Source organism: Sphaeramia orbicularis, chromosome 12 (assembly GCF_902148855.1).
Source record: "Sphaeramia orbicularis chromosome 12, fSphaOr1.1, whole genome shotgun sequence".
NCBI lineage: Eukaryota > Metazoa > Chordata > Actinopteri > Kurtiformes > Apogonidae > Sphaeramia > Sphaeramia orbicularis.
Window position 1 is genome coordinate 25,484,449 of NC_043968.1, and position 24,587 is coordinate 25,509,035.

Consider the following 24,587-nt stretch of genomic DNA (forward strand, 5'->3'; position numbering starts at 1 on the left):
CAGACTTCAATCAAAGGTCTTATTCTGATAAAGCTGTTTACGTATTCTGTTAACCTTTTGATTAGGTTCCCTGTCGTCGTGAGTAAAACCAGTTAGCAGAGTATGTGTTTTCTTGTTGGTGGCGGACACCTGTTTTTACAACTATTTTTAACATAATAGAGAAACAATGAATTTAATTCTGTTTGGTCTTTACTGTGAAGTTACATGTCTTTTAATGTTAGTGCTTATGCATGGTATACAATCGTGGAAAAAATTATTAGACCACCACCCCTTGTTTTCTTCAATTTCTTGTTCATTTTAATGCCTGGTACAACTAAAGGTACATTTGTTTGGACAACAAAAATAGCTCATAAGAGTTTAAATTCAGAGCTGATATCTAGCCATTTTTCACGTTTTCTTGATAATAACCAAAATCCCTTCAGTTCTTACATAAATAACTATGGCATTGTACTGACAAAAACAGTGCTTTTAGACATTCCATGTTTTCTTTTTCTGTCCGTTTTAGTCCCATGATACACACAGGAGTTAGTACTTGATTGCATAACCATTGTTTTTGATGACTTTTGATAGGATAATATTTTTTGTCCGTGACTGTATATTATGAAGGCAGAGATGTAAATTATTCTACTTAACCCTTTCATGCATTAATTATGAGAACCTTAGTTAAGATTTTTTTTTCTTGAGTGTTTTTATTCCTCCATAGGCATGAAAAAAACAATGTGATCAAGGGTTTGGTTTTTTTTTTCATGGAGTTACAAAAATGTCCATGCATTTAATTTTTGAAGTAAAGAAACATGTTTAAAACCCAATATCAGAAAGTGATATGAAAACAATGAAATAAAATAAAATCTGATGTTTTCTCACATTTTAACATATTCTACTGCTAGTTATTACTCTTTTCATGGAGATAACATGCAAAAAAAAAAAGAAAAAAAAAACTTTTTTTTCTAACAGATAATTGATTTCCACTCAAATATGTTAGTGCAGATCAGGTTTATCTAGAACAGTACAGTTACAGTAATGGTCTGAATGTCAGTGTATTATTATGGGATGGTGCATAAGTGTCCACTATGTTGGCTGATATGGAACTAAAACAACAAAACCCATGAATATACAAGAGAACAGCTGGAGAAGAACTGTCCACTGGAGTGACCACTGTGCATGAAAGGGTTAAAAAAACAAACAGAATGAGAGTTTTGGAGATGCTTTTATTTTCTTTCATAGTATTTTTTGCCAAAAGTGTTGCTGATATCCTCCATTCTCCATCTCTTTACCTTATTTTACCCTTTCAGGTACTATACGCTTAGTAACACCGGTCAGTTGCCATGGTAACATGGTCAACTGTATCATCTTAGTCTGGAGCAAATGAATAAACAATAACCCTACTAATTTTTCTTCTTGATCTTTAACTTTAATGTCAACATCTTTCATTCTGTCAAAAGATAAAAGTAATCTGAGAAATGTACTTGCCAACAAACACTTGAAGCTTCCTTTATGAACTTAAATTGCTATGCTGGAAATAAGTAGCAAGATAAATGTAACTGCATACATTTATCCTTTTGATGTACTTACATTTTAGTTTGTTTGGCCTTGTTTTGATTTTATCGCCTGCAATATTTATATGCTTTCACAGCCAAAGTGCAGTATTTTTTGTTGAAGAAAAAGTCTGCTAAACCTTCTGTATCAGCCCTCATTCTAACAGCAGAAGAACAACATAGACTGCTGAACATTGTGGATTATTTAGTTGCTAACGAGCCAAATTTGTTGCTACGTGTCTTTGTTTGCAAATACTTTTCCCATAACAACTTTTTAAGGATATGTGTGATTCTATTTTAGTTGCTCCCACTGCTTCAAAGCAGCCAAAAAATAATGAACGCAGCTTGAATTAAACTGAAGTTTACATTTTATTTACACGGGTATGTGAATCATCTGAGGGCATCATCTAGACTCTTGGGTGTGGTTTTTTTACTGTGATCTAATTATTTTGATGCATTTTCTTTGCACTGTCTTAAGCTCTTATGTGTGCAGACAGATAATCAGAGACAAAAATGCTTCACTGTGGAAAAGAATGTTAAAATATAGACGAGGCAGTGTAAGAGCATGAGAAGAGAGAGTAGTTCAGACTGCCAATTCATTTGGCTGTATCGCTCAAGGCTGTTCTTCTTTAAGCAGCACACACTACTACCATCGCTATACGACTGATCTGCTGTAGCATAAAGCATCTTTGTCCCGTATCCCCTCTAAGTGGTGCTAGAAAGATGTCCTTTATCAAAGCACGGAGCGAGTTGTGTAATAGCTGCATTTGTACCAGTCATTAACTTAGTGAGTAACCTCATTTGTTGTAATTATGAATGTTCATTGAGATGTCAGTTCTTTGCATCAAATGAAAGGAATCTTACTAGAAGTGGGGATTCTTGTATATCGTTCTGTGGAATTGCAGTGTGGCAGATCGATCCGGTTTGACAGCGCCTATGCGGTTCCCATTCAGTACAGCTTGCCTTATGTAAGCCCGACCAGGGAAGCAATCACTTTGGACTGCTATGAAAGATCAATGCACCCAAGACCAATGTGGGTTTTAATGTTGTTCCATCTGTGAAGTGCACATTAATAAAAGATAAAAACAAACACAGTGCAGAGACAAACCAGCTTTGCTCAGTATTTAAGACAGAAGCTCCGGTTTAAGGGAAGATGATGCTGCTTTACCTGTTTTATCTTTTATTTGTTCTGCCATTGATTGAATAAACAACAGGTTTGAGGGCTAACCATCTTCATGACATAGATTTCCTCTTTGACAGAGCTATGACAGTTAAAAAATTGTTTTATCTCAGTTTGGAAACATCACATTGTGCCACTATTTTCCCACTTCAACAAAGGTACTGTTAAAGTAAAGTGAGCCATTGCATGACTATAAAACATGATTTTTGTTAACATTGATTCCATCACGGAATACTTTAATGTTATTTAATTTATGGATGATCTTGTGTTAATCCTCACTGATCTAATAATTCCATCCAAATTACAGTTTAAAAACTGGAGTTGATGTAACAGTTACAGAACAGAGTTTGTGTGAATTTTTCTTTATTTAGCTCAGTATAACAAAGCAAACAATGGCTCCATGGCCAGTACATTCTGAGAGGTCCTCTATCCTTGGATTCCTATATTGTCATATTGTAAAAAAAAAAAAAAAAAAAAGAAAGAAAGAAATAGAAATCTGTTATTACTATTGTGACACAGATTTTCAATCATATTTCCTGATATAGTTTCATTGCTATCATACCCATAATGCTCACCTTCAATGCTTCAGTTCAATTTGCTACTTTTTAATTTATTATGTGAGTTCAAGCTTTTTTCAATTCAATCATCAGAGTTAAAACAAGAAATAATGTTCGTTGTAAAAAATATTATTTTTGTTTGTTCCCTGCACTAGTTCAATAAACCACATGAAATTAGACCACAATGCTCAAATACAATATAATGATTGTGCCTCTTCAAAGCTGTCTGGCTGTGTTAATCAGGTTATACATACATGGATTAGTTGTTAAATACAATTAGGTTAATTATAGCATTTACATGAAGGTCTTAGTGGTTGCTTAATCTGCTGTAAGTGTTTGTGTAGAAAAACTAGGGCGAGCATCGAAGAAGGCAAATTGCACGTAAATGCAGCCTTGGAAACCGCGTCGAGCAGTTCTGTTGAAAGAGCAAAAGTGGGGTTTTCCTCCCCTGACGGCAACTAATCACCACAGCAGTTCAACAGCTCCAGTCAGATCTCTGACTCTGCTGTGATTAGTCAGTCAGGTCCCTAAACTGTGATAGCTCTTCATCTCTGCCACACTGAACAGCCTGTCTCACACATACACACTCTGTTGAAAATAAGACTCGCTGTCAGGACATGATGCACAACCATCAGCTCTCGAGAGAGTGATACCACTGCCTGCCTATAAACGGATCGGCTGTCGGAGGAGAGATGGATGGCGGGAAGAACAGGGCAATGCGGCAGTAATTGTTCAGGAAAAACGCTGATATCTGAAGTTTACCCGTCTACGCCCTCAAACCAATACAAAAAACTTCTTGTTTTATTTTCCTACCGTACAGTACAATATTTCAGTGTTGCACATGTAGACCTTGTTAATAACAGGTTTGTAATAACAACTTGCTATTACAAACCTTTGACCCTTTGTACTCGGATCACTGATCACTGTTCCAGCTTTTATTAAGTGTATGTTTGCCTTACATGTGTGTGACCTTGTGTGGTACGTGTGTCTTTGAATGGTGTGCTTCTCATAACGTGGATGTTTTGATGTGTGTGTATATGTGTGTAATAGTGTGGGTGCTCCTGTCTGATTGCCATGGTCTCCTTACGCAAAAGCTTACGCAACCATGCAGCCTGGTGGCTGATCTCCCGAGTGTGTGAGTGTGTTCAACTGTGTGTGCATGTTTAGCCTTTTCTTGTCATGACTGCCTACAAAACTGCAGAGTCGCTGCCCTCTTTGAAGAGTCACAGAAGGGATTAGCAATTAATTCTGATCTCTGTTTTTTTTTTTTTTTCTCAGAAACTTCATTAGAGTTTAACTTCCACAGGCTCTAATCTGCTCTGTCTCCCTGGCGACACACCACAAATACACTGTGCGACTTTGTGTGCACGGACGTGTGCGTTGCTGTTTGCCTGATTTGTTGTATAAACATGATCCATGAGTCCACACACTGAACACTCGTGTGTGTTTGGATCTTCCTCCACTTCTACTTCACTTCCACATCATAATTTCCATTAATTGTTTTTTTTTTTTTTTTTTTTTATTACTACTCCTATATTGTTACAAAATTGATCTTATTTTGACATGTTGCACTTTTCCAGTAACATGGACACAATTTGAGGTGATGCTTTGTTATATATGGGTAGGGGTAATCCACCAGCAGGGGGGGCTATGGGCCTGCAGAGCAAATAATGAGCTCTCTGTGCTTGAAGAATGTGCACCTGAACAAGCCTCTTCATGAAATTGAGAGTCCTCAAACATAAAACTACCTATTAAAAGAATCAACCACAGGGGAGAAGATGCAGTTTGACAATGTAATTTTCTTCTTTTTTTCACTTGCGATTGATTTCATCCTGTTGAAAATTAACCAGAGATAAAAGTCGGATAATTTTTCCCCAGCGTTCTTCATTTTTCTCTTCACAAACCTAATTTAAAACTTTTTTCTCAAAAAACACATTTGACATATTTTGATCTCTGGATATGGCAGAAGATTATATGTACTGCTTCAATATTTAATGCCTTTGTTGTAGGATGTTATTTAGTTCAGTTAATTTCAGACATCTTTATTTATCCCAAAGGAGCAATTTGTTTGCAACTTTCTCACATGCATACAACAATGATCAGTAATGGAAAGGAAACATTTAGAGACATATGGGTCCATAAAATCAGCAAATAAATAAATCCTCTAAAAATAACCAATGTTATGGGATCTGTGTTAATGAGATCAGTTGTAGAAGGAATGAAAGACTTTACGTAGTTATTTGTTTTGCTTTTGGGCGCATTACAGTCCTGACCAAAAGGCAACAGTACAAACTCCAACAACAGAATATAGTCTAATATCATGTGTAACTGATAAAACATGTAAAATATTCTCAACTTTATGGCTTAATAACACAAAAAGGCACACACATTTGTTCTGCTTAGCCTCTGTTTCCTGCCCCAAACCTCTGGAATCCTTCAATTAAAGCTGAGGAAAACACAATTTAAAAACTACATCGTACATTGATTATGGAATCTCACTGTATTCCAGATATGTATATATTCCAGTTAACAAAGGAAACATTGCTTACACACACTTTTATATCTAACGTATATAACAAGGTCTGGTTGAGACTGCATAGTATATGGTTGTTTTGTATGTGTGTGTGTGTGTGTGTGTGTGTGTGTGTGTGTGTGTGGTAGCACATGGCTCACAGCTTCCACATACTCTTGGCTTGAGACATGCACAGCTCATAAATTACCAGAAATCTCGACCCAACAGCCCTCTCCAGCCTGCTACCGCTTACTGCCATGTGTGTGTGACTGTGTGCTTGCATTTTAATTTATTTTCCACACATATTGTGACACACAGTTTGTCCCTTCTTGCAGTGTGTCCGGAGGCGAGCTGTTCGACCGAATTGTTGAAAAAGGTTTCTACACAGAGAAGGACGCAAGCACGCTGATCAGACAAGTTCTGGATGCGGTGAACTACCTGCACAGGATGGGAATTGTCCACCGAGACCTGAAGGTAACACATGGGTTCTGCACATCTTTAACACACATTCAGTGGGAGTGGTGTGGTTCACTTTCACTTAACAGCCAGTGATTTACTACAACCATAAAGTTACTGGCTCCACACATGCATTGCACTACAAGTCAGAATGGCAGGTCCAAGCTGTTAGGAGAGAGCTGATTGGTCAGGATGAACTCCTGCATACTGATGACAGAGATAAAAGTCTGTGTTTAAAAACGCTGCATTTTTTTCCACCACGAGGCTTTGATGTGGAAATTATATATAGGTGAACAAACTGCACACTTACAGCAGACCTGAAAAGAACATTAAATGCCTTTCCCTCCTCTTTCCAGCCAGAGAACTTGCTGTATTTTAACCCCCAAGATGAGTCAAAGATCATGATCAGTGACTTTGGTCTTTCCAAGATGGAGGGAAGTGGTGACGTCATGTCCACCGCCTGCGGTACGCCAGGATATGTTGGTAAGATAGTCGGTTTTCACTCCGCTACAACGCTTTGTTACCACTGTGTTTTGTTTCCCAAAACATACCTTCTGAAAAAGACAGGATGAACTTCCTAATTAAAAAAAATACAATTTTGGGTAATTAATGTTGTACCACATTTCACTACATCTCAGTCTGGATGTACACTAAGTTGTCTTTAGGCTTGAAACCAAGAAAAAAACATGAAAAATTCAATGACCACATGTCGTTTCCATCTGACACAGTTTATGTAGCTGCATCATCTTTGTTCATTCATTGTGACCTGGAAGTCTGTGTGTGTTACACTATATCCTCCCCTCACAAACACACACCAGTCGCACTTATCGCCGCCTAGCAGACACCCTGAGCACGCAGCAGAACAGCCGTAGTGTTTGTGTGTTTATGTATGGGCAGATACAGTTTATTTTATATGTAATATGCATCTGTGTGTGTGTCTTAGTCCATGTGTGTGTGTGCTGTTATAAGAGACAGATGTGGAGTTTTGACAGCAACACACACCCCTCATACAGGAATGCAAACAGACGTAACTAAAGACATCTGTCACTGAAACACACAAAGATCAATTGCGTTTTTCATTTCAAAGTGAATGATCCTGTCAGTGTCTGAAATAGGACGTTCATAAAACCACTGATACTAAAGACTTAAACACATCCTTAGGTAAGTACACTCACACACACTGTAAGAAAAAAAACACACTATGCAGTCTTTTACTTTAAATGGTCAAATCCTTGCTTCAGTCTCCCTCTTTCTCTCTCTGTCTCTCTGTACATCAGTCATCTGTCTGTCCTATCCTGTGCATGTGGGGTTCTAACCCGGGCCTCCTGCAGTGATATGCTTAACCACAGGGCATTTCCACTGCAGACAGTGTGTGTCTAAAAATAACTTTCACTTAAATAACTCTGGACCGACAAACCAAATGAACACCAGAGCTGAAATAATCACAAGCATTTGCAAATGCATAGTTTGTTTTTTTAGTTTTTTCTTTTTTTTTTTGCTCCACTTTGCTCTATTTATAAATACATTCCCACTGGCCAGAGTTACTCTGTAAAGACAATAGCCTCCAATAGAAGGTCAGTTTAACATGTTCATAGAAGCTATAAACTACTGTCAAATGTGACACTGCAAGCACAGGCTGGTATATTTACTGCATTCATTTACTCTTTACTGAAATTAGTTTTTGATTAATTAATCTGAAGATATATAATGCCATATATAATGCTATCAGGTGGCATAGATATCATTTAGCAGATAAAAAGTCAATTACAAAAAGTATTCAGCATTTCTTGTATGCAGACAGGTGACAAATTTAAGGAAAAGGTTGAATAAATGTTATAATGACTTCACACAGCTACACACTGCATGGTAGAGTAATTAACATCCAGTCTTCCTCTGTGACACGATTGGATGTCTGATCTGATTTTGGATGACAAGAGTAAAAGATCTAAGGGACTCTGAAATTAACTTGTGCATATTATGCTTGAGTATAAGTACGTTCATTGTTGAGTGGCAGGAGCCTCAGTCACAGAGACCTGGGGAGTGCTTCAGCAGGAACTAAAGTGGTAAAGTGGTATCTGCTTCTAGATCTGCAGGAAAGATGTCAGTAAATAGTCTCACAAAATGTGCTTGACAGTGCGTGTATAATAAGCGATAAGCTCGTGTATAAATGGGATATGCAAGGATAAACAGAAGAGCAACTCTTATACAGGCTGAAAATATCAGTGTAGAACATGACCAGACTGTCAGCGAGAACAGCCCATCAACAATTATTTAGAGAAGGATTTAGATGAATACACTTTTGAGAGTTCACTTAACACCTATGGGATACTTTAGAGAGACATATTTGGCATCATTCTCAATAACCATCATCAAAACACCAAATGGGCTCATATGTTTTTGAAGAGCGGTGTCCATCCTTCCAGTAGAGCTCACAGACTTGTAGAATTTTGGGATCTGATGTCCCACTACCTTCTTAAGATGCCTCATGTTGATTGTTATTGAATCTGTTGCCCATGTGCCCATTGTATGTCTTTTATGTCTTTTAATCTATTCTTGTATTTTACTCTGTTATTTTAGTTTTATAAATTTTTTCTGTACTGTACTTTGGTCCACTGTGGTTGTTTTAAAGTGCTTTACAAATAAAGTTGGATTGGATTGGATGTGTACATTTACCATCGATCAACTCTAAACTTAAATAACATCTCAAACTCTAAAATTCACTTTTTAAAGTGTTGTTGGCCAGACACAATGACCTCAGAGTGTAGAAATGTCCTAACTATGAATCCAGCTAAACAATAACACACATACACTCCATCCCAATGAGTCAGGGCAGACCTATAAACAAACTCCAGGACTCTGATTCAGCACACATGTGCAAAGTTTATGTTTTGCCCCAGATATGAAGAGTATTTCTTCATATGTTGCTACGTGTGTGTACGTGTGCCAGTTCTATTTTGAGCCAACCTTGTGAGCATGAGGTGATGCTATGGTGAGCTCTCTGTCATTACTAATTTGCTCTGTCCGGGGCTCAGTAATGAGCTACAGAGGAAGGCCAGGTCAGGTGGCCCTCCTTTAGAAACACAAACATCAGAGAAAACAACAGAACTTGATCTGACTTTATGAAACAGCAGTTAACTCCTGTGTTTGGGTTTACATTTTGGAGGAATTTACGATAGATCACCACACTTCTTTTCCATGTCAGGTTCAACATTCTGGAGGCGTGAGAAGCAATAACTTCTGAAGAAAATTTCCCATCATTAACCAAACAAACATGTGATTTTCATTTAAATAAACACAGAGAGTGTGTTTTCAGGCCAATAAAAAACTACATTTTCACATAAAAAGCAGGCGGCAGGTTTAAGTAGGCCTCAAGCTGACAAGAGAGTAAAACCTAAACACCAAACAATACAGATTTTTACTTAGTTTAACAACCATCAGGCTTCTGGAAAATGCTGTTAAAGTATCATTGTATCATCAAAATTCTGTGTAACAAAGGTCTTTTCCAAAAGTCAACCGACTCTCTTTTCTGCTCTCAGCTCCAGAGGTTCTTGCGCAGAAGCCATACAGTAAGGCGGTGGACTGCTGGTCCATTGGAGTGATCGCCTACATTCTGTAAGTACCAGATTTACAGTCAGTTTGTACCTAAAAAAATACATTTTCATCATTTCTATGTCAAAATCCCACTTTTTTCTCAGGTCTTATACAGTCGCGGAAAAAATTATTAGACCATCCTTGTTTTCTTCAGTTTCTTGTTCATTTTAATGCCTGATCCAACTAAAGGTAAATTTGTTTGGACAAATATAATGATAACAATAAAATTAGCTCATAGTAGTTTAATTTCAGAGCTGATATCTAGCCATTGTCTATGTTTTCTTGATAATAACCAAAATCAATAAAGTTCTTACATCAATAGCTATGGCATTGTACTGACAAAAACAGTGCTTTTAGGCATTCCATGTTTTCTCTTCTGTTTGTTTTAGTCACATGATACACACAGGAGTTAGTACTCGTTTGCATAACCATTGTTTATGATGACTTTTGATGATCTAATAATTTTTTCCGTGATTGTATAAATACAAGTCATGCACACATAAACTTTATACAGTCATATCTAATAGACTGTATGTCATCCTCTCCTATAGCGACACATTGCAGGCTCTACTTTATGTGGAAATATGTTGCATGACTGATGATTATGATGCCATTACATCTCCTTAATTGTGGCTTTATGGTTCTCGTGCTTAAAACGCTCTTGAAAGATTAGTCGATGGTGAAAAATGTAAAATATTGAAATTTTTGAACTGTATTAAAGCCAAAGTCTGATGCAGTTTGCCAGTTCCAAACAACCACAGACAAGACAATAGTGGCTCACTTCCATTAGAATCCACAATAAACTCCCATCACTTAGAAAAACCTTCACATTGTCTCTGTTAACCTAGTCTCTGCTAAAAATACACTAAGCCTAGTGCCCTGAATGGTCATGTGACACGACTGTAGGTGAAACTGAGACACTCATTGCTTGCACGTGTGTGTGTTTGTTGGCTTAACCATCTCTCTATTTGTGTGATGATGGTGATGATGATGATGCTGTGTGCCGTCATCAGAGCCAGATGGAGCTCTGCTGAATGGCCATGTATGGACATGGAGCTGCAGACTCGACTCCTTTTGTCTGCTTTTTGTTTTTCTTAGGTTGTGTCACCGCCACCTCACTCCAACTATTGTATATGTGTGTATGTGCATGTGTTTCAACAATAATCTGAGTTTATTCTAATGTCTGTAAGATGTACCGCTCTGGTTGAAATTATCAGCTTCCTTGATAAAAATGAGCGATATACAGCTTTGCAATAAAATGACTAGTGCTAAAAGCATGTAAAGTAGAACTACTTCCAAATTCTCAAAGAATATAGATGAACTCTCCACGATATTTGTTGATATCAACTGATGATGAGTTGAAATGTAAACAAATACCAATGACTTCACCAAATTATTATCCAAAATAATTTTTCACTCACTAGAAATTAGGTCGCCACATGCTTCTTCTTTCTTCCTAGAAAAGGTTCCACCTCTTTCAAATTACATGGTTTTCGATTGTAGACCTTTAGCTCCTGCCTGAGATTCTCAATAGGACCGAGATCTGAGTTTTGAGGGCTAGCTGTTCAGTATACTGTGTAATATTTTGAAATGTCTGTGTAGCCTTTCTGCAATTCAGACATATTTCTTTGCTTTTTTATCAGGATTTAATTACTTGTTAGATACAATATAAGAGTGGTGCCTCTCAGTCTACCTTTAATCCTATCCTTTATAGTTTAGTTCTGATGCAGCCATTCAAGTCAGATGAGGTGTGTTCAGATCACTAAAATTTTACATTTTCAGCATTTTTTTTTTGAAAGAGTCACACAAGAGTTAACTTTGACAACCCCATTTCTTTCTGTTTTTCTCAACAACAAAAAACATCCTTCAAATGGAGGTCCTGACACTGATGAATCTTTTAAAGTTTGATTTACAGCGAACACACTTTGAGGAAATTTTCCGCATCTTAAGGGGCTCATAATTCGGAGCTTTACTTGTATGACATGCATTGGTGATGGTATGCATGCAGTTTCTGTCCTATTGACAATCCAATTGACAAGCTGAACCAGTACCCTTTAAAGGAGTAATATTTTACTTTTTTTTAAAATGGAATTATGCATTTTAAAACATTTCCCTGTGGTCTACATAAACTGTAAATGCTATACTTGGGTCTGAATTTGTCATTAATTCAACTCCATAGGTCCATCTTCAAACTTATTTCTGACTAATGACACCAGAAAGGTTGTTTTGAGCGCTGGCCCTTTAAATGCAAATGAGCTACTTCACGCCCCACCCCCTCTGTCCTGTTCAACCAACAACTGAACAGTTTAAGTAATTGGCTTGAAGTTTGAACATATTTTCAGTATGGACTACAACCACTGCTGCTGACAAACAATTATGTCGCACTCGGAGAAATGTTCGTCGGAAGTTTAACCTTATATGTGTAAATGTCATGGCGCAACTAGTTATAGACATTACAAATTAAGCAGGAATTAAAACAGGTTGTTGAAATCCACTCAATTTTTGCCAAAATGAATATAAAGATAGCTTTGCAGCACCTGGAGGGTTCAAATTCAAGCTTTTTGAACTATTAGGATCCAAATACACAAATAAATGAAACAAAGACTAATAAAAGTGGGTTTAGCAAAATATGACCCCTTTAATTATTTTAAGGTGTGTGTGTGTGTGTGTGTGTGTGTGTGTGTGTGTGTGTGTGTGTGTGTGTGTGTGTGCGTGCCTGTATTTGTGTCTCCACTTATATATGTGTGACCTTCACCTGGCAGACACATTATTTTCCAGAGCCTAGGGTCAGAGGTCAGGGGTACACACCCAGTTAATGTAGTGCAGAGCTTGAAAGGTGACAGAAGAGCAGTGCACACATAAACTAGCCTATCTTTACTACCTTAATGTGTTGAGTAAAAGTGTCACACCCTCACCGATCCCTGTTTTCACATATAAAATAAAGCTTTTTCTGAAAAAGCAAAAAAGCAAACAAATTGAAATTTTGATGTAAATGGCAACTTAGAGAAGAATGTGTGTGTGTGTGTGTGTGTGTGTGTGTGTGTGTGTGTGTGTGTGTGTGTGTGTGGGTGGGTGCATATGTGTGCGTGTGTGCGTGCGTGTGTGTGTGTGCAGAGAGAAACGATGGCTCCCCACTGACAATTAGCACAATTAGTGTTGGGATTCAGACCTTGTTAGCTTTTAGCTGCAGCTCAGGTGGAAAGATCACATTAGGTAATCAGCCATGATAATCACCCAGGATCCTCACTGTTCCTGTGTGTGTTCAATCGGATGGATGGTGAATGACTGCTTAGTCTCCATCCAAAGCGTAAAGACAGAGGGGAAGCATCTCCTCTCACCAGGCAGGACCTCGGTGTGTGCTTATGAATGTGTGTGTCTGTGGGCTCAGTGGAGTGGAGGGTGAGCTGTGCAACAGGTGAGGCTTTAAACAAATGAGAAAACTGGAAAACAAAGTGAAAAGCTTTATCTGTCACAGCAGGTGATGACCTTGCTTCCTTCCTTCCTGGTGTTTTTTATTTTTTATAGTTTTTCTGGTGTGTATCAATGGAGAACGGCATTTTAATGAGTTTTTATGAAAATCTCTTGGTGCATCCAGAACTTCAGTAATGAGGTGCGGATGATGTTTTTGGTTGAACAGTGACTCTGCTGTTGGTTCAGTTAGCTCATTATGGAGATTCACCCTGGAGCTTTCATTAATTTGATGGAATGGCTAATCTCACGTTAACCTAATTAAGGTGATACAGGTAAATACTGTGAGCAAAGGGGCTGCTGCTGTAGTCGAAATCACTTTGTTTCCAATGACAAATACAAGCGTCAGCCAGTAAACCTCATTCAAGAACCAGTTACATGGATTTCTATTTACATGCCACATGTAAGTGTTTTAGGTGAATTCATGATACTCACAAATTTTCTTCTGCTTGGAATTTTCCCTTAGGTGCAAATGAAACCTGTGAAACCTGTTATCCAGGCTAGTTATGTACAACATGTCCCACCTTTTGGCAAAAAACTTGTTTTAGATAGATAGATATACTTTATTGATCCCAAACTGGGAAATTGCAGTAATTGCATCTCATCCCTAATGATGCATTAATATGTAACAAGTCTTAATATAATGCTGAAATATACTAGCTCTGATATTGGTGTTCTGGAAATGTATTTCAACACTTTGTTAGTTGCTCAGTAAATCTTTTCATAGGAGTATGTTAAAGAAGTATGTATTGTGATGTCCCCATTTCAGAGATCTTTAGCGGCATGTTGTTCTGCATCTGTTCCCTATCATGTTCTTACAGTTCTTTATCTAAACAAATGTAAATGACTGAGAAATTTCTACTTATTAATTTAATGTGTTATTGATCAAACTTAATATGTTTTAAAAATATTATTGCAAACTACCTTGTACAGCAAATCACCTTGTACAGTACTCTTAGGTAAATGACATTTCATTACTATGTGAACGTGCACAATAAACACATCCCAAAAGATTGCCCGTATCATGATGAATAAGAAAAATAATTTCTTTTACACTCAAAGTGTAAACACTTGACTAATCAGATGGACATGGCTCCTGTTCTCACACCATTTGACCAATCATATGAAGTCCAAGCTAACCATTAGATTTACTAGAAACTGTGACATTATACTGGACAATATTGTTTCATGCTATAGGTTTCATTATATTGTATAGGTTTATGGTACAGTATGAATGTAATAAATGGCTTCTTACATCATAATATTTACTGAACTTGTTGTCCACAGGCTGTGCGGTTATCCTCCATTTTATGATGAAAACGACTCCAAGCTGTTTGAACAGATCCTGAAAGCTGACTATGAGTTTGACGCGCCGTACTGGGATGACATATCGGACTCAGGTGAGCCAGTCTATCCTGTCCAAGCCTTTCCTCTTCATCTAAAAACTCTATCATCTGCCAGTTTTACCATATGGTACATGTGGACCGCACACCACCACTCCATCACAGCCACTGACGTCATCTGCCTGGAATGTATGAGCATGTGGGGGTCAGTGGTCTCAGCACAGCCATGTGCAAAGACCACCAATAAAACCTGATTGGTGTTTGCTGAAAACCTGTTAGAGACTCCAGTGTGTGTATGTGTGTGTCCTTGTGAGTCTGTGGGGATGAAATAGCAATAAAGTGATGTCAGTGTGAGGTCTGAAAAATACTGGTGCAAGAAACTATGTTGTGAACAGTTACTGGAGATTTTGCAGATGTTGCAGACATTTTGCTAGAATCTAAAATCTAAATCTAAAATATTATCTAACTGTGTTATTGTTTGTAATATTATTGACAAAACAACCTATTTGTTGTCTGTTTTTCCAGCCAAGGATTTCATCAGCAGACTGATGGAAAAAGATCCAGCCAAGCGTTTCACCTGTGAACAGGCGCTCAGACACCCCTGGTGAGAGACACATATATTGTCAAACAGAAAATCACAAAAAGACATCAAATCAATAGATACTGATGTACAGTCAAGAAGTGTTATATTTTTGCTTGTCTGTGTTTGTCAGGATTGCCGGGGATACGGCTCTCTGCAAGAACATCCATGAGTCAGTGAGCCGGCAGATCAGAAAGAACTTCGCCAAGAGCAAATGGAGGGTACAGTTTTGTTTACTGCATTTTATTCTCTGTGGTTTTGGCTTCACTGCAGCAGGCTTTCATAGTATGCTCCGTTGCAGCTCTTCCAACGATTGTCTGGGTTTTTAGAAGATGAATCAGTCTGTAGTAAAAATGCGGCCCACCATATGGCTAGGAATTTAACTCTCATCATCCACTTTTCCCCTTGAGGTTCCACAGTCTTCAGGCTGTTTTTAAAGCAATACCTGAATCTCAGGTGTTTCTAATAAAGAGCAAAGGATGACCTGGTATCACTTCATTCAAAGCAGATTCTAGCCATGAACTTCAAAGTCACTATCAGAATAAAAAATACATTTGTATCTTGACATGATTTACAAAAAATCATTCATATCAATTCTTTGAAACACTGTATTCTTATGAGGCAGCCCCATTTTCATGTGGCACAGGCATGGGATCAGTATCTGGACATATTTGACTGGATGTAATGTGATCAGTCAGACAACATTTAGAGGTTGTTTGATAACACTGGGTTACAAAAAAATGTTTTTTGCAAGTTGTCTAGGTTTTTTCAACTGAATTAGGACCATTTTGCACCGCTAAATCCAAAAATGACACCTGTTTTTCTCAATCAGGTCAGGTTTTTTTGCTAATTTGACTTTGAAAAATTTGATCTTCTCACAAAATTGATTACATTTTTGTGACTTTATCAGTTGATTTTTTATATAGTTCTCACCCAAAATAGGTTTTAAGAGAAAAAAAATCATTTCTAACAGGATTCCTGTTAGGTACAATGGTGTATTCACCGCAGATGTAGCAGAATACTTCAGGCTTATTTTTGCAAGATCTTCTAGTCGAAGCCATTTCATTCACCTGTAATATTAAAAAAAACCATCAATCATAAATTGGCAAAAGTAAAATCTTCAGAACTCGTTTATTGCAAGAAATATGAAAGAATTTTGTATCATATGATGTGAAAATGCCCATAAATGTAAGCAAAAATGCTAAGAAGCCAATATGTAGCATAGTTCAGAAAGTTGACCTGATTGAGCAAAATTAATGTGATTTTTGGATTCAGCACACCAAAATTATCCTAAATCAGCAAAAAAAACTTAAACAATAAATTTGCTGTTGACCAGTGTAATCAATAGGACCAATCGATACAAGTTAAATAATATCAATCTGTGTGTTATTTTAACACTTGACATGCTGTATCAAATGTGCAAGATATTTTTACCATGTTACCCACCAGCTCTGTATTTACAGTGTTGTTCATGATCTCCAGAAATGAAAACAATGTTGTTCCCTCTTTCATTTATTCCATGTGTCTTTCTTCCTGACTCACCAGCAAGCGTTCAATGCCACGGCGGTGGTTCGACACATGAGACGACTGCAGCTTGGCAGCAGCATGGGCAGCAGCATGGACGCCTCCAACCCCCCAAACAGGCAAAGTCAGGCACAGAAGCCACCCCAAGGCCAGACCCAGACAGGCCAGAACCAACCAGCGCAGGGCCAGAACCAACCAGCGCAGAGCCAGAACACCGGCCAGGCAGCACAGAGCCAGAGCACCAACACCGCCGCCAGCAAAAACTCTTCCACAGACAACAACGTTTCAGCTTCACGCAAGGAATGTGAGTATGAGTCAGTAGTAGCAAACGTAAGTGCATTATACTCACACTAATAAGATAAAAACACATGAGATGCTGTTGATTTAACAAGTGATTGATTCCCTCGTCTTAGGTGTAACCACACCGGCCACGCCCTGCAGTCTGGCGTCTGCAGCCTCTTCTCCTGCGGCAGGGACGGAGCTGAACCGACCACACTCCTCGGCAGTTCCCGCCCCGGTGCTCACAGAGACCAAGTGACGCCAGGTCCCGCGGGGAACCAGCTGGGAGGCCACAGCGCTGTGAGGCCAAGAGACGGCAGAGATGGAGGAGAACAGTAGAGGAAGAGGATCACCTTTTCTTCATCCCTTCCCTCTCCTCACTGCATTTCCTCCAGATGCGCCACCCAGCCAGTTCCCCGCCCTGCTCCTGGGAGAGCAGAGGACTGTACCTCCATCCCACAGATTCAAGCCACACAACGCCATACTGTTCACCCACCAGGACGCCATGTAGGAATCCTGCCGCCGCCGCCGCCGCCGCAGCAGCAGCAGCAGCAGCAGCATGGCCACTGACAGCCAGCTATTTAATGATAAATGGGCACGGACTGCTCTGAGGTTGAGCAGTGATTGGTAGTTTGTGGTAGGGCTTGGGGGATCATATTATTCAATGTCAGTCAACATCAACTTCCCTCTTGAATCTGGTCTTTCCTGCAACACTTTATTTAGCTTTTTTTCAATTTAGGTTTGACTGTTGGCAACTGGATTGTTTTTATTTTGTATTATTACTGTCGATGTTAAAGGTGGTATGTGTAAATATAAACATATTATTGTCAAATTATTACTGCTCTTTTGGTATAAATACTGTAAATAAATACAACCATAGTCAAGAGGATTGCTCGCCTCTACCTCGCGCTACTTTGCAACTATTTGCTATGTTTTCTTCATCTTATATTTCTCATATTCCTTTTTCGTTTGTCCTTCCACTTTTGTGTAGTGAATCAGCATGGATAAGTTTGTTTTTTTGTTTTATTCCACACTCCAAACAGTGATGATAACATTTGTTTACAGTAATTTTACTAATGTTGCATTCTAATACGGCAATGATTTAGTCTAGGCGGAAAGAGTTACACATAGCACCTTTAAGCTCTTTTATATGTCCTTATGGGCTTGTTTGTTTGTTTGTTTGTGCTTTAAGAAGTGCTTTAAAAGTACCATACGACTGTTGAGATGTGGAAACATGACTAAGCGCTTTATCTATTTTGCACAGAGAAGGTCAGACATGTTCTCAGACACAGATTAGCTGCCATCTACCTATGCTTATCAGAGAGAGTAGAGATTGTAAACTTCATTTACAAATAGTGGATGTCAGACCATTGTACCTATTTATTATCTAAAAGTTTCCAATTTCTTACTTTATAAGGTTTATATAACAATCACCCTTTAAGGGCCACACATACAGGTTACACAAACATGCAACAGGTTAAGGATGGATGTGAAGGTCTGTATTTACTACAAAAAAAAACTGCCTCCAGTTCAGAATGTTAGTAGATAGATGTTTGACTTCCCAAACTAAGAAGCCACATGCAGGCGATGCCGTTTCAAGGTGGCTTTAATGTCTTAGATATCCAACTGCCTCCCACATGAGGATTATTTGTCCCATGTGGTGTCAAAATCCAAGATGGAGAAGCTGTTGCCTGCCGCTGTACTTTACTTCCCCCCCATGAACGAAGCCAAGATCTTCACCTTCTTGCACTGTCAAACTGCACCCAGTTCAGAAGTGCTCAGGGAAATCTGCAGCTGCACTGTGCACTGGCAAATGTTAGCTCCTTGATATAGTTTTTGTCTTCTGTCAGGCTTTATGGCATCACATTTCATGATCCAGGTTTTTGAGGCATTGGCTGCGTCCTGATTCTAGTGTTGTCACGACTTGAATGTTAAAGACTCAAACTTAGACTCATAATGCCCCACAAAGGATTAGGTTTGGACTTACTCAGTGTAGATTTAACTCTTTTGTCCCTTAGTGTACATGAAAATTGCGCCCAACCACCACAACAAAGCAGTCCAGTGTGTAGAAAAGACAGACACACACAAACTAGTATTAGTTGTCTCAGTGAACAGATCAGGAAGAGTGACTCAAGAAGTTCAAACTTCTGAACTCAACGCTTTTTTTTTTTTTTTTTTTTTACGTATAACACCAAATATAAGCAACCAACTTCAAAAGCCATTCCATTAATGCTTTTCAAACAGGAGGTTAAAAATATTCAATTTCCTGGTTTTGTCAAACATTGTGCGTCAGCATAGTGTCCGTGTAAGACGGGATACTGATTTCATTTGTTTTATGATGGTTCTCAATCTTTACAAGATCTGAGAAAACTTGAGTTTGGTCCGTGGTGGTAATGGCCTTTGGGTGCTCATTCATGCATATCAGACTGTCATGTCTTTGTTAATGGAAATCTGCTTATCCCTTTATTGTGAATTGTAGCCAAAGAGTAGTTCTAGGTATGTGGATATTTGGTTTGGTGTGTTTAGTGAATTAATTAAATCCAAACTAGTCAGATCTGAAGCTCTTAGACACAAATGAAGTCAAACTAAGGGCTGAACTCCAGCTGCGACATATTTTGGAGGGAAAGTTACTGACAGTTAACTCCTTTCAGTTTCAGTTCAGCATTTTTATGATCGTCATTTCCTCTGATAAGAGCAACTGAAGAATATCTATAAAGTATACATGATGCCTGTTTTATGCCAGGTTGGTGTCACAAGTTAGTTAAAAATGACAAAACAAGTTCAAGAAAGACAACACCTTAGCTGAGATTTACTTCCCTATTGCTCTATTGTTTTATATATTGAGCTTCTCTTACTGAAATCTACTGAAATCTGAAATCTACTAAACACAAACCTGACAATGAATTGGTGAACATTTCCTATGCTTTCATGTTCTCTATTCTTTAGTACTTTTAAATGTTGTTTTCAAGGACAGCTCCAGCTCACTGGATTGTCCAGGTCTTTTTCTATGTCCTCTCTTTGGATTTTTTTATATACACAGTTTTCCTTTAATGCTGCTAGTTGTTATCTTTTTTCATATTGGGTTATACTGCATTTCCTCCACTCCCCAAAATGAAAGTAAATATTTAGTTGATCTAGGGATAAAAGTAACCTGACAACTAGTTCCAGACTGCCTCAGATGGCTCACAGTATGTTATGTGTACTCTGTAAATGTAATTTTTTTTATTTTTTTTTTATGTTGTATTAATAAGTAACAGATTAAATTATAAAACCCCTCTAATCACCATTGAATTGTCCTTTAGCAGAACATCCTACTGACATCAGCTCATGGACACCTTTAGCTTCCACAGATGCAGTGGGTTTAATTCCTTTTAGCTTAAGCAGTTAAACATAAATGTCAGAGAATTTGGATAAAGTCAAGGTGCATATCAGCACCTACAGGCGGCAGGTACTCGTCCACCTGTTGACTTAGAACATTGTTTGTATGTTGTCCTTGCAGCCAACACAGTCCCAATAAGGTTTTATTAGCCTTAGCTTAGAGTAAAGAGTGTAAGTAAATGTGCATGTATCGTAGCATTCACAAAATGCTAAGCTTTTAGTGTGAGTCACACCGTATGGCTATGCTATTTCAGAAAATCTATTTATTGCTGTTATTCTAACTTTGTTTTTCTTTTTTTTTCCCCATAGGAAATTAATTCAACTCTGACTCATGTAAATCTGCATTACTGAAGGGAAGTTTTAACCATTAAAGGGCTTTATTCCAATGATCACCTTAATCTGATAATGCATTGTAACCATGTAATCCATTGATTGCTATGCATTTTTTAAGAAAACCTTTTTCAGCACATTGTCAATGCTCTTTCACAATGGAAACAACATCAGCAGCTACAGTTTAGTTTAGTTTTTTGGGGGAAAGACTTTATGAAATGGCTGAAGAAGATACTTGATCCCTGCAAGAGAAAATTACAATCAATTAAATATTAATTATTATTATTGTTGTTGTTTTCAATGAACTAAATGTGATTTACCTTCAGCCAACACTGTAAACTGTTGATTTTCATTAAGTGTGACTTTGTCCACTTCAGTCTGGACGTTTTATGAATGTGCTGTGAGGCAGGCGGAGGGTTCAGGTTCATGCTCCTCTGTGGATTTGTGTCTGCTATTTTTGTTTTTTTTTACTGAAGGTTTTCAAATGAGAGAGACGTAATATGTTTTCTGAATGATTTCTTTTTCCATGTAAAAGATACTACTGTAAATATATTGTGGATATGAATGATCATTTTCAAGATAATATTTACGAATGTTTTGCTGTTCAAGCATGTGTGAGTGAATGAGTGAGAGAGTGAGTCGAGGGAAGTTGATTGTATTCTCTATGGAATGTTTAATGTAAAAAAAAAAAAAAAAGAGAAAAAAGCTAAAATCCCCTTTATTCCCACTGCAGTTTGCTTTCTTATGCTGTCCAGCACTGTGTGACTGCCATCTGCAGAGCTGCACAGTGCAGCTTAATGCCATCAGTGTTCCTCCACTACTTCAGTGTCAGTCCAACTACAAGCGAAGGCATCGTTTACTGAACTCAGGCTTACGTTTTTGCCATTCTAAAAGAAGAAATCCAAAGCTGTGATCAACTCAGAAACACACTGTTATGGACGTGGTGCGTCTGCGATTCACTTGTCCACTTTTTCCCCTTTTAGCTCACACAAGTTTGACCTTTTTTAAAGTCACTAAACAGAAGACGCATCACCACAAAAGATAACATAAGCATGTTGAGAAGAATCCAACTTCACCATGAGTGTCTGCATTATCTTATATGCCCTTGTATGATGTTAGTGTCTCTGTATTATGTAAAGACATACAGGTTGAGTTACCCGGGTCCACTAAAAGGGTTTTTCATAATGGCATATTTCAATGCATTTTTAAAGGTTGAAATAAAATCATTGTTGATACCTTTAGATACCTGGGAAATGCATGGATGTATTAATAGAACTGGACATAATGTGTCTAGATGGAGACCCATTTACTCCAATAAACAGTACATTTGAGTATAGTGAAGTTTTTCATGCTTCAGTGCAAAAATTGTGGCTCATTTGATGTGCAATTTAGCAAATTATTGTTTACTGGGTTTTGATCGGGGGTTTTTTGTTTGTTTGTTTGTTTTTTCATTTTGAGTACCAAAACACTTATGATGTTATAAAGCATTAAAAAATATATGCACAACATTTAACCAGTGATGCAAGTAAAGACAGTGATGTAAAGACTGGGCTACACAAATGCAGTCAACAAAAACATGTTTCTGGTCAAAATAGAATGAAAATGACTTAATTAATTAATTAATTAATTAATTAATTAATTAAATATATGTGAACTTGAAATATTTCATTAACTTACCTTTTCAGCTTTGTATGGCTGTTGGAAAGTCAGTCAGGCTAAGAAGCTAACATAGATGCACTAGCTTTATACAGGTTTGGCACTTTGTTTAGGGGCTCAAAAAGACAAAATTTGCCACCCTCATGTTCACATATTAAAGCACTTATAGTATTTGTGTACTTTTTCAACAAAGGTCGTTTTAATTTTAATGTTGATTTCATTGTGATTTTGGCTTAACTGTATTTTTGATGTTTTGGGAGTACACAAGGAAGCAGGTTTACATGAAATGTTTGGATTGTACTCGTTTGATGCCAAATTCAACCGAAGTTACATCTTTAGCGTCGATCGACTTAAAAAGTCACAATGTTTTTGGTTTGTCAGTCATTCTAACATAATTCATTTGTGAAAACTAACATTACCAGTGAGTTGTGCTTCTGAAGACTAAAGTCATGCACATGCTGCTTGTTGGGACCCGGTCTCTCCCTGTGGGTGTCATTGTCCAGAGCCTGCTAACTTAGCTGGCTGTATTTATTCTCTGCATGTGACCACAAACTCCCATCCTGTGCACCGTCGTCACCATGACGACATCCTCATGTTCTCAGAGCAGGCATTGCCTGCTGTTCTTATTGTGCTGTAATGATGATGATGAGGATGGTGAGGATGATGATTACTTTCTGTTAATGGGGCTTGTATATCAGATGCCTTTGACAATCATGTGCACATATCAGAGTTACCATGACAACACAGCCCAGAGCGACTGATTGTGTTTTGTTTGTCTTTCTCCTGGAATAAATCCTGAATGATCGTAATATGGCTTTGTATCCTCTTTTACATCAATTATTTGTTTCTGTGAATGTGTGTTTGCTGATATAGTACAGACATCTTTACAGAACACTACTGTAATCATGATTTGGCAAAGAAAGAAAGAAAGAAAAATATCTGACTGAAGATGACTGGCTTATGACTGCTGCATGTTATACAGTTGCGGAAAAAATTATTAGACCGTCCTTGTTTTCTTCAGTTGTTCATTTTAATGCCTGATACAACTAAAGGTACATTTATTTGGACAAATATAATGAAAACAAAAAAATAGCTCATAAGAGTTTAATTTCAGACCTGATATCTATCCATTTTCCATGTTTTCTTGATAATAACCGAAATCACTTCAGTTCTTACATCAATATCTATGGCATTGTACTGACAAAAACAATGCTTTTAGACATTCCATGTTTTCTTTTCTGTCTGTTTTAGTCACATGATACACACAGGAGTTAGTACTTGATTGCATAACCATTGTTTTTGATGACTTGATGATCTAATAATTTTTTCTGTGACTGTAAGTGAAACTTGGCCTCGTGTTTGTGTTTTCATTCTAACACCAACAGACTGCACATGGATGTTAAGCAGACACCAGACACTCTGAACCACTCTGACCAACATTTAGCCTAATATGTACGCTGCATAGCAGATGTTTACCAGACACAAGACAGATGTTGCCTTTTCTCACACATGTAGGGTCACATTATTATAGTAAACCCTCTTAAAACCCACTGTCTACAGATGTTAATGCCCATATAAAATTACGTTCACCTTCAACATATTTTCCTTTGGTTTACACTCTATTCTCATTATTAAGGTTGTGCACTTGCAGTCGAAGAGTTCAGTAAGAGTTCAGATAAAAACACTTCAAGACTGCTCGGCATTTTTTGCTGTATCAATGTTTTTGTGGCAGTGGTTTCTGGCTCGTTGAGATTCTACAGCTGTTTCACCATCAGCTGAAATAATCGTGCCCATAGTAAAATCTTTTTAGCTATTTTTTTTAAAATATGTTGTTGAATGTGAAATTATGCAGCATTTTTGCCAAATGACAATGAAAAATGAAAGCTTCAAAGTGTTTACGTTGTATAGTTTAGAGATTTATTATAAATATATTTATGCATTTCAATCATTTTTAAATCTGTAGGATGAGTCTGAAAATTGTGTATCACAAGTGGACTTTACTTGTGACCTGTCATACAAAAAAAAAACTTTAAAAGTTTACTGTTAGCTGTCGCTTATTGCACAGCTACAATTTGTGATTGTTTAGTTACAGTTAGTTATTTTCCTTTGAGCTATTTTCATCTGGAACAACCGATTTTACTCATTTTGTTGGCTTTTTCTATCAGTCAGTTGTTTTAACACTATTTATGCTTAACCTA

The 24,587-nt window shown here is 37.7% G+C and overlaps 1 protein-coding gene across 1 annotated transcript in view; it reads left to right on the forward strand.

Moving 5' to 3' along the window:
- Positions 1-23,198, forward strand: part of camk1da (calcium/calmodulin-dependent protein kinase 1Da) — a 67,318-nt gene extending 44,120 nt beyond the window's left edge. The window contains exons 4-11 of the mRNA XM_030148583.1: positions 6,120-6,258; positions 6,597-6,723; positions 9,777-9,852; positions 14,587-14,699; positions 15,168-15,246; positions 15,356-15,443; positions 16,768-17,050; positions 17,160-23,198. Coding sequence (XP_030004443.1) covers positions 6,120-6,258; positions 6,597-6,723; positions 9,777-9,852; positions 14,587-14,699; positions 15,168-15,246; positions 15,356-15,443; positions 16,768-17,050; positions 17,160-17,284 — 1,030 coding nt within the window. The 3' untranslated portion in view covers positions 17,285-23,198. The remainder of the gene's footprint in view (positions 1-6,119; positions 6,259-6,596; positions 6,724-9,776; positions 9,853-14,586; positions 14,700-15,167; positions 15,247-15,355; positions 15,444-16,767; positions 17,051-17,159) is intronic.
- The last annotated feature ends 1,389 nt before the right edge of the window (positions 23,199-24,587 follow it).